The 9,967-nt window shown below is 46.3% G+C and overlaps 1 protein-coding gene across 1 annotated transcript in view; it reads left to right on the forward strand.

The window, feature by feature from the left end:
* Positions 1-1,962: 1,962 nt before the first annotated feature.
* Positions 1,963-9,967, forward strand: part of PIAS2 (protein inhibitor of activated STAT, 2) — a gene marked incomplete at its 3' end in the record, with an annotated part of 13,421 nt that continues 5,416 nt past the window's right edge. Inside the window, exons 1-4 of the mRNA XM_008943326.1 lie at positions 1,963-2,434; positions 6,062-6,146; positions 6,766-6,816; positions 6,944-7,034. Of these exons, the coding sequence (XP_008941574.1) occupies positions 1,963-2,434; positions 6,062-6,146; positions 6,766-6,816; positions 6,944-7,034 (699 nt within the window). The remainder of the gene's footprint in view (positions 2,435-6,061; positions 6,147-6,765; positions 6,817-6,943; positions 7,035-9,967) is intronic.

Below are 9,967 nucleotides of genomic sequence, written 5' to 3' on the forward strand. Positions count from 1 at the left end.
AATGCACAGAAGGCAGCAGGCAGGGTAATAGGCAGTATTTTGCAATACATGCCGTTTCCTTAATCTCAGTGTAAAGGATTATTTTATTCATTTGCATTCTGATTATGGAATCCAGAATCATGCTCACTGCCTGCATCTGAAATAAAGATGCTGACACTGCTGTCAAGCTTATGCAACTATCTGTGGAAGCACACAACCTGAACTCCTCAGTAAATTCTAAAATAGCAATGTTTGAACTGAATTTCTATGTGTCATGACTATAAAGAAGTTCTAATACTTCAGGCTGTGTTTTATAAATACTGAAACACTATTTTCTTCACCCAAGTTGACTGTGAAACTTAAGGAAAAGTGGCCAGGAGGAGACTTTTTTCCATGAGCTTGGAAACTGACTGGAGTTCTGTCTCCATCTCCTCCTTTCTCTCAAAGGCAAAATGATCCAGGAAGTTGCTGGGATGAAGTTAAGGTGACATGTGCAGTTGGTCTCTTCAGGTGTTAGGGAGAGCCCCCCACCACCTCCTGTGACATTCCTTTTCACTGGCAGTTGCATCTGTGGTGCATTTGTAGATGGGGTGCTGGGGGGAACAGCAGCGTGAGGAGTGCTGGGTTAGCTCCCTGATAGCTGATCACCGTACCTAAACTGGGTGTCTGGAAATGCTGAAATTCTGTGTCTGAAGTAAGATGAGCTCACCCCCTCAACAGTGAGGCGAGGGTGTGCCTGGTGAGAGTACTGCCACAGTGGTTTAGATACACAGGAGTAACGTGGCCCTTGAAAAGGCAGGTCCTGGCTGCTTCCCCCTGCTGCCCTGTAGGGACACAAAAGGGATCCGGCCAGGCTGGACTGATGGGACAAGGCCAAGGGGATGAAGTTCAGCAAGGACAAGTTCTGTGTCCTCGTGTCACAACAACCCCCTGCAATGCTCCAGATTTGGGGAAGAGTGGCTGGAAACTGCCCGGAGGAAAAGGACCTGGGGGTGTTGGTCAAGAGGTGGCTGGAGATGAGCCACCATCGTGTGCCCAGGTGGCCAACGTGGCCACCAGCATCCTGGCATGGATCAGCACTAGTGTGGCCAGCAGGAGCAGGGCAGGGCACTGGGGAGGCCACACCTTGAATCTGTCTTAAAGGTCTCTTCACACCTGACCAATTCTATAATTCTAAGTTCAGTTTTCATCTGCTTAGATACTTGATGTGTCTTACTGTAAAAACAGTTATTATCAATATAAGGGAGAGAACAGGGAGCAAGCAGCTGGGGGCAAAGTTGTATGCTGGACTACTGTTTAAAAGTTGACAAGCTACTTTTGAACTGTTAATTTTAAAAAATATTTTTTATGATCCCAGATACCTACTACTCCATACCCTGTTAGGGCTGTCATCTGGCAGTTCTTGTGTGGAGTTGGTACAGTACAGCAGTACAGATGAACATGAGATCTTTTTTTTGGTCTTTAAAACTTAACCTCCTTGTTACAGGGGAAGGGTCCCACAGAAATAAGGATGAAGCTACTTATGAGAACTCTGCACGATTTTGTACCTCTGAAAAGAGGGTTGCTCACAAAGCCATGCAATGAGGCACCTATGGTGATTTATTCTTTTGTAGAAAAGCGTGGAGAAGATTGCTTCCTTCTGCATGGTGTATTTAAAAAAAAAGGAGGGGCAAAAAAAGAAGTCTTTTCATTTAAGAGCTTCATAGTTCAGTCCTCAAACTTTTGCTTGTTTCATGGAGTGAGACAGGTATTTTGTGTTAGAGCTTGTGCTTCTGCCTGTGAATTTAAGATAGCATATCTCTATGAATTTAAGATAGATTTTTAGATTCCTTGTTTTAGAATAACACTGCTCTTGTGTCGAGTATGGGTGGTACCAAGGATAACAAGTGTGAAACAGGAACGATGCTTCACCATGTTCCTCAGCAAGGCCTACCTGAGGTACTCCTGGTTCACCTGTGCTTATCCCTCTTTTCCTTCTAGAATATGATATCAAGTTTCCGTGTGTCTGAGCTGCAAGTGCTGTTGGGCTTTGCTGGACGTAACAAAAGTGGTCGAAAACATGACCTCCTGATGAGGGCACTGCACTTGCTGAAGAGTGGCTGCAGCCCGGCCGTTCAGCTGAAGATCCGCGAACTGTACAGGCGCCGGTACCCCAGGATGATCGAAGGACTCTCGGACTTGCCTGCCATCAAACCCGGGGTGTTCAACCTGGACAGCAGCTCCCCTCCTGTCGAGCCTGACCTGGCTGTTGCTGGCATTCACCCCCTCCCGTCGACTTCAGTCACGCCTCAGTCTCCCGCCTCGCCCGTCAGCCCCGTGCTGCTCCAGGACGCTAAGCCCCACTTTGACATGCAGCAGCCATCCCCGCCCATTCCACCCGTGCATCCTGACGTTCAGCTGAAGAGCCTGCCTTTCTATGATGTGCTGGATGTGCTCCTGAAACCAACGAGCCTGGGTGAGTGCTGGAGAGCTCTCAGCTTGCTTAACTCACGGAAGAGGTGTTGCTTGTGACAGTAGTAACTCCAGGCTTAAATGGCTTTTGGCATCTGGGGAAGAGTGGAAACTCCCTCCTCTTCTCATCTGTACCCTTGCCTGCTCTTCACCACTTGTCCCCAGAATTGCAAAGCCATGCTTCAGAAAAGTGTTCTCTTTTGTAGCTAATGTATGATTAAAGATCTTTGTAGTTTGAATATTAAATAATAGAGTAGAATAGTTCAGTTGGAAGGTACCTGCAATGAAGATCAAACTGCCTAACCACTTCAGGGCTGACCAAAAGCTAGAATTATAACTGGGGGCATTGTCCAAATGCCTCTTAAGCACAGGCAGGTGTGGGGCATTGACCACATCTCCAGGAACCCTTTCGTGTCTTTGACCGCCCGCTCGGTAAGTCAGTGTTTCCTAATATGTCATCTGAACATCCACTTCTGGCAGAAAGATTTGGGCCTGAAGTCTCTGTCTGCTACAAGAGAGGAACACAACTGTTCAGGGCCAACAGGAAAAGGGTTTCAGAAACAGTAATTAATAAGTAGCAACAAGACTAAGGGAAAAAAATCACTGGTTTATTACTTGAGGCTTACTTCACTGCAGACTCTGACATCTGTCTGGCTCTGACACGGATACATTGTGCAGTGAGGTTCAGTGTTGCACTTATTGAATGTTTCTCAGCCTATAGGTTGTTGCCATGCTGTATGTCAAAATGTAAAGCAGTCATTTATCATAACCTGGAATCTCATTTTAGCTTCCTCAAGAGTCTCACTCTTAAACATATTGAATTATTTGGAATTATGTTGTGTTCTGTGTCGACATGATTCAACCTGTCTTAACTCAGATGGTAGAAAATATTCCCTAAATATTCAGTGATATTGTTTAGAAACCCTTTAGCATTTGGCAAGCTGTTTGCATCCTGTTAAACAGTTTAACTTACAGAGATTTCTAGGCTGTGATTTGTACCTTGGTGAGGCATAAGATGATCATTGGTCATCCTCCAGTACCCAAAGCAGCAAGCACCACTGAGAAGCATTATTTGCAATGGCTGTTGTCCCTTCTGTTTGTGTGCTTTGACAGCCTGTTAGAGAAGAGTCTGCTGTTGACCCCCTGTGCTGGTACAGGGGCTGCTCTGGTGTTGGACAGCTCTGTGGCTCATGCTGTGTCAAGGGCCAGGGCTGGGCTGGCCACTGGATGAATGACAGATGCTCTCTGTTCACTCCTCTCCTTTCCCAAAGGGGAAGAGAAAGGAAATAAGGGAGAGAGAGACTTAAGGATTGGGAAGGAAAACTAAACCAGCTTTAATGAAATTAATAACAATAAATGGAATGTATACAAATAAACCCAGTATTGGACCCATCCCCCCTGGTGGCAGTGACAGTCACCATCAGCACTGATGCTGAGGAGCAGGCTCTGGGGAAGTCTCAGGCTGGACCTGGCAGCAGAGGGGAGCGGGGTTCAGGAGCTGGGTTCTAGCACTGCACTCAGAGACACAGGGATTGGGATCGAGGGCAGAATGGACAGAGCTCTCCTCAGACACTGGCCACTGGAGAAGAGGCTGGACCCTGGGGATCCCTCAGCTTCATTAAGCTAAAAGGAGGTTGTAGTGACGCTGGTGTTGGTCTCTTCTCCCGAATTGCTAATGGTAGGACGAGAGGAAATAGTCTCAAATTGTGCCAGGGGAGGTTTCGATTGGATGTTAGGAAGAATTTCTTCACTGAGGTAGTGGTTGGGCACTGGAACGGGCTGCCCAGGGGGGTGCTGGAGTCATCGTCCCTGGAGGTGTTCAAAAAACCAGTAGATGTAGCACTTGAGGCTATGATCTAGTGGCTAGGGAAAGGCTGGGAGGTTGGGAAGGTTGGACTTGACAATCCTGGAGGTCCTTTCCACCCATAGGGATTCTGTGATTCTATGATTCATCCTGAACGTGGTGTACATGGGGTGGAATCCCTCGCTGGTCAGTTTGGGGTCACCTGTCTCGGCTGCTCCTCCCTGCAGGTGCCACCTCTTCCTCACTGCACCCCCAGCACGTACCTGAGGTGTAGCAGTGACCTTGGTCTGCACTGGAGCAGGTACAACAAGAGCCTTTCTGCACACCCCAGCCCCTGGTGGTACCTCCAGACATGGGGTGTGATCACTGCTGGGAGCAGAGACTGGCTGCAGAGACACTCTGAACTTCAGACAGGGCAGGGAGGGAGAAGGGGCTGAGCTGGGAAGTGAACTCACTGGGCTGAACTGGTTCTGTTCCAGCTCAAACCAGGATGTGGTGCCATTACCTTTCCAGAGATAGCCTGTCAGTGCCATGATGTCCTGTCTGGCTTCTGCTTGTGTTCACTGTGTGCAGCAGCTGAGATCTGAACTAGCTTTTTGAGCTAGTCTGTGTTGTGGGACAACTGCTGCCTCATAGTTAACCAGAATGGTGGCCAGCCACACAGTGACTTTGTCCCACATAATGCAGCCTGTGGTCCCCAGTATATTTCTGCTAAGCAGTTAACCTCTTGTTTCCTGGTGAATGATACACAGAGGTGGTGGTGACATGCTAGAAATTTCCCTAACAGCTGTTTTCTTCAACTTTGGAAATGATCCTTTTTTTCTGAAAGGAGAATGCTTCCTTGGAGGTGTCACCACGTTATCATTAGAGCTGCCTGTCAGCTCCCTTGACGTCTGTAAACTCTCTGTTGTACATTGCCTGCATTGCACAGGAGTGAGGACTGATTGTCTGGTCCTGTTACATTTGGGTCCCCCTGGGACCTGGGCGAGGAGAACAGGATTTAACTTGACTTGGCACTTCCTTGCCTTCAGCTGCTTTCCAGAGCAGGGTACCTGAAGGTGGCAGTGCCCAGAGCTGCAGCTGTGGTCTGTGTGAGAAGGGAGATGCCAGGATTGGCTTGATATGCAAATAATGGGCTCTTCTGATGTTAGAAGGAAAGGCAAGTTGGCTGAAAATTGCTCTTAATGTGGATTCATGAGCAAATTTGGAAAAGAGGCTGCTTTTATTTAGTATTTTTAGATTGATATGTATAGCTTGTAGTCCCAGTTAGTAGACCCAAGTAGGATACTCCTATGAAAGTTGTGTTTATTTTACTGATTTACTTTTCTTCCAAATGCTGCTGAGGAGTAATTCCCAGATACAATGTCTAGCTGGCTCATCTGGCATCAGGGGTTGTTCTCCCTCCCTTCCTTCCCAAAGACTTGGTTACCTTTAGCTTTTTCTGAACTGAGTATTTCCCATCTGTCCATTAACGAGTTCTGGTGCATATTCTCTTCTTGTAGTATGTTAAAATGGTTGTAAACATTTTCTCTGTGATGCTCTCTTCATCAGGCATCCAGTGCTGCGTGTTGTGTGTGTGTGTTTGAACTTCCTCCCTGGGGAGGAGGGATTATGACACGACTTGCCAAGCTCATCCAGTGTAATGTGATAGTAAGCCACCTGAATATAGCTCAGTGAATGATTTGTTCCCTTGCTTTCCTGTTGACAGTTACACACAGTTCAGCTGCAGTTTAAGTGACAGATGCCACGTTCCAGGAAAACTCAATTGCAGATCCTTCTTTTATCAGTGACTTTAATCATCTTTTTGTGTCTCTTTTTTTTTTCTAGTACAAAGCAATATTCAGAGATTCCAAGAGAAGATTTTTATCTTCGCTTTGACACCTCAGCAAGTCAGAGAAATCTGCATTTCCAGGTAAGAAGTTAGAGTGTGGCATAACACAGATACACATTTGCACAGTTTCAGGAGAAAGTGTGGGTGCTTTGGTTCATTTCATGCACTGCAGATAGAGTGATAATCCTCACTGAAGTTAGGCTGAGTTTATCTGCTCTGTTTCCTTTGGGAGCACAGAATTGATGTGCAGTTGGAGTAAATCCTATGCCACTAAAGAGTTAACAGTTACTCTGTTCCAAATAGCTGTGACAGTTCAGAGAGGTGGTAAGCTCTTCTTCCCTGATGTTTCCACCCTGCAGGAATGGAAGGCTGCTTTTATCTTTTGTCCCGGGGTTCATGTTGTTGCAAGACCTAATGGTGTGAGCCAAGAGAATTCACAGGGTTTTTTCCTCTCTGGCAGCATCATACTTTATTGCTACTATAAAATCCTGACAGAGGATGCCAGTCCTTAAGTTCTGCTGAACTTGCAGTATCTAAACAGAGGTGTTGCTCCTAAGACTTGTTCATAGCTCAATAAAAGAAAAATAAGAGCAAAGTTTATTGGTGTTGGGGCAGGTGTGCTGGTTCTTTCTGCGTACGACCGGATTATGAGACCTGCTGTCTAAACAGGCACTTTTCTTTGTCTTCCTCTTTGTCACAGGGACTTCTTGCCAGGAGGCAGGAGGGATTACACAGTCCAAGTTCAGCTAAGGTACCTTTTTCATAGTGTCCTTTTGCAACTTCTTGATGGGCTAATGTAACATAAATCTAAATGTTTGTGGGGACATATGACAATGGTGATGCTTGAAAATGTCTCTTTCTCTTTTTTGGGGATATAGGTTGTGCCTAGCAGAGACAAGCTGCCCTCAAGAAGACAATTACCCAAACAGTCTGTGTATTAAAGTGAATGGGAAGCTGTTCCCGTTGCCGGTAAGCTTGTTTGTGTGTATTTCCTGGATTCTTTGTGACTTGTGGGTTTTTTTCTGTAATGTGAGCTTGCTAAAACAATTAAGCTGTTCCTTATTGCTCAAATTTCTCTAGTTATTCATGTTAGACATGGGGTTTGCACATGCAAATGTGATTGTTCTAGTAATGGCCATGGCCACAGAGGGGATTAACTGTGCTTTAGCCACCTATAGCAAACCTCATCTGCTGCAGTTAATTATATGTCAGAAACAAGCCTTGAGGGAATCCTCTTCAGAGGTCTTCAAACCAAGTTTGCTAACTGGGGGGACTGGTGGTACCCCTTGCTGTTGGAGCTGTCTGTATTTGTGACTGGCTTGAGCTCCCTCTGGTTTGGAGGGAATGACTTCACCTTCTTTTGTACCAGCCTGCACGCTGCTCTGCCTCTCTGGTTAAAGCAGAATTCGTCGTGGGGATGAAGAACAGAGGTACCTGGGGGTTTGTAGGGTTGGCTGATGCTGGAACAGAGCAGCGTTGGCAGCCATACCTGTTACTGGTGTCTGGTGGAGCACAAGCTGGTACAGAGGCAGGGTGACCCAATATTGGATATATACAGGAGGGAACAGTGCTGTCATTACTCTTGACACACTCTGCACACACAATGGAGCAGAGTCAAACTCTTAGGCAACCCATTCTGAAGTTGCTCTGGAAGCTACAGCAGGTGGAAGAAGTAGTAGTACCGAGGGTTTTTTCACCAGTGGGTTTGGAAAAGTGCTGTGTGGAGAAAGGACTTACAAGACTTCCTTTTTGGAATGTCTGTCACCTTCTTGGTATGTCAGGTGTGTTGTCCTGTACCCTCCATAGGCAACCATGTCTACTTTTTTCACCTCTACTCAGCTCAAATTAGACTGTCTAGCTTCTCTTCCCCCTGCTTCTTTAACCACTGCATCACTCTTCTTCTATCTGCCTTCAGTGTGTCAGAGGATTTCTTTCATATGTTTCTTGCCAGTGTTTTTCTGCAAATTCCAGTTATGTTCTTGGTGATAAACTTGAGGATTTTCTGCTTTCTTCTGCAAACTGTCTGTCTTTATTTAAGCAACCTGCCAAAAAGAATCGGGTCTGGTGCTGTCCTGTGGGCATCAATGTCTGCTGGCTCTCAGTCTTGCTAATACAGCTTACACCCTGCTGTGCTGTGTTCTGCTATCCATTTCGTGCATGACACTTCACAGCTGCAGCAAAAATTGGTTTTAACCCTGGATTATTGCTTTGCTTTAGGTGTAAATCTGTAGGTACTTCTTCCACATGGTAAGATTATTCTTTAATCTGTTCAGCAGAAACTTTAGGTGAGAAAGTGAGTGAATGACAATTGTCTGGGCAACTTCCTTTCCTCTCCTCCTTCAGTATAAGCTGAATGACAAATAGAGTCTCGGCCCAAGTGCTCCTGTGAACTTCTCTTTGTTGATCTGGTCACTGTCTGCATCCCTCTGGCAGTTCTTTTCTGTTGCAGGAAGTGCAAGGTAACTTCCTTCCCTCAGACCACTGTCTCCAGCTGGGCAGTGTCAGCGTTAGGTAAAGATGATGCCAGCCTGAATTGACAGCTTTCCTCATGTGGTTCTTGCAAGAAGTGTGGAAGACTTAAGACACAGATAATGTTGGCACTTGGTAGCCACTGGAATTGTCAGCCTTACTAACAAGTGCTAGGTTGTGATAGGCAAGTGGGATGCTCTCAACTCCTGGAAGGCTAGGAGGGGAAGGTTTTAAAGTGTTCTAGATTGAATCTGATGTCAGGGTCACTGCTCTGTGGAAGGGAACATCAGATGCTGGACTGAAATGAGGCACGTGTGTTGCACAGCTTGTCTTTAAAAAACAAAAAAAATGGTGATTATAAGAGAACTTCCATCCTTGCTTTGTTGAGGGCAAGGCAGCTTCACTTTTGGTTGTAGATCAGCAGTATTATTGTGGCTGGTATGGTATGTGTGGAAATGCTTTCCTAAATGTTGCAGTAATGATGTCTTTGCCCACATAAACTCCTTATAAAGTCACCATAGTAGAGGAAGGCCTACTGCAGCAAAGCAGCTGAGATAGATACTCTGTAAATGGCTGTGGCTGTTATGTCTGATTAAAGAAAAGGCAAATCATTCATTCTTTTAAGTATGAAATTGCCAGCAGTCCCCATATATGTGCTGCCTCTATGTTCTGCAGTAAACCACACGTGTTAAGATTCCTGAGAGCTACTGGGTCACTCATCTGGGGTAAGAACCATTTCAGAGAGAAGTCTTCAGAAGTTGCTGGCTGCAGCTCTGGTCTGGCAGAACTGCCTGTAGAAACTTTTGAGTCCTGTTGTGTCCCTGCAAGCAACAGTCCTGTCTGAAATTGATGAAGGGCAGTGGTGAGGTACAGGCAGGGCTTGGTTGTCAGGTGGAACTTAATGGACTAGTCATAGCACTGCTTTGGAAGCCTGGGAGATGATGTGACAACTATCAAGTTCTCCCTGGATTAAAGGCAGTGATTATCTTATGCTGTACTTGGCTAGTGAGTGCAATCACAGAGTTGTTCTGCTTGGAGAAAACCTTTAAGATCATCAAGTCCAACCCTTCCCCCAGCACTGCCAGGTCCCCACTGCCCCGTGTCCCTCACACCACATCTCCAGGGCTTGGAAACCCCTCCAGGGGTGGGGACTCCTGGCAGCCCGGGAGAGGCCTTCACAACCCTTTTGGGGAAGACATTTCATGTCCAACTTAAGTCTCTCTTGGCACAACCTGAGGCTCTTTCCTCTTCTTCTTGGGAAGAAGAGACTGATCCCCCCCTGGCTCCAGGCTCCTGTCAGGAGCTGTGGAGAGCCAGAAGGTCTCCCCTGAGCCTCCTGTGCTTCAGGCACAGAGGAGATGGGCAGCTCTTGGAACAAGACTTTGTTTCTTAAATAGAATGGAGGAAGTATCTAAAAGTAGCAAGTCTGTTCA

This window comes from Merops nubicus, unplaced genomic scaffold (assembly GCF_000691845.1).
Source record: "Merops nubicus isolate BGI_N331 unplaced genomic scaffold, ASM69184v1 scaffold3207, whole genome shotgun sequence".
In the NCBI taxonomy this organism is placed as follows: Eukaryota; Metazoa; Chordata; class Aves; order Coraciiformes; family Meropidae; genus Merops; species Merops nubicus.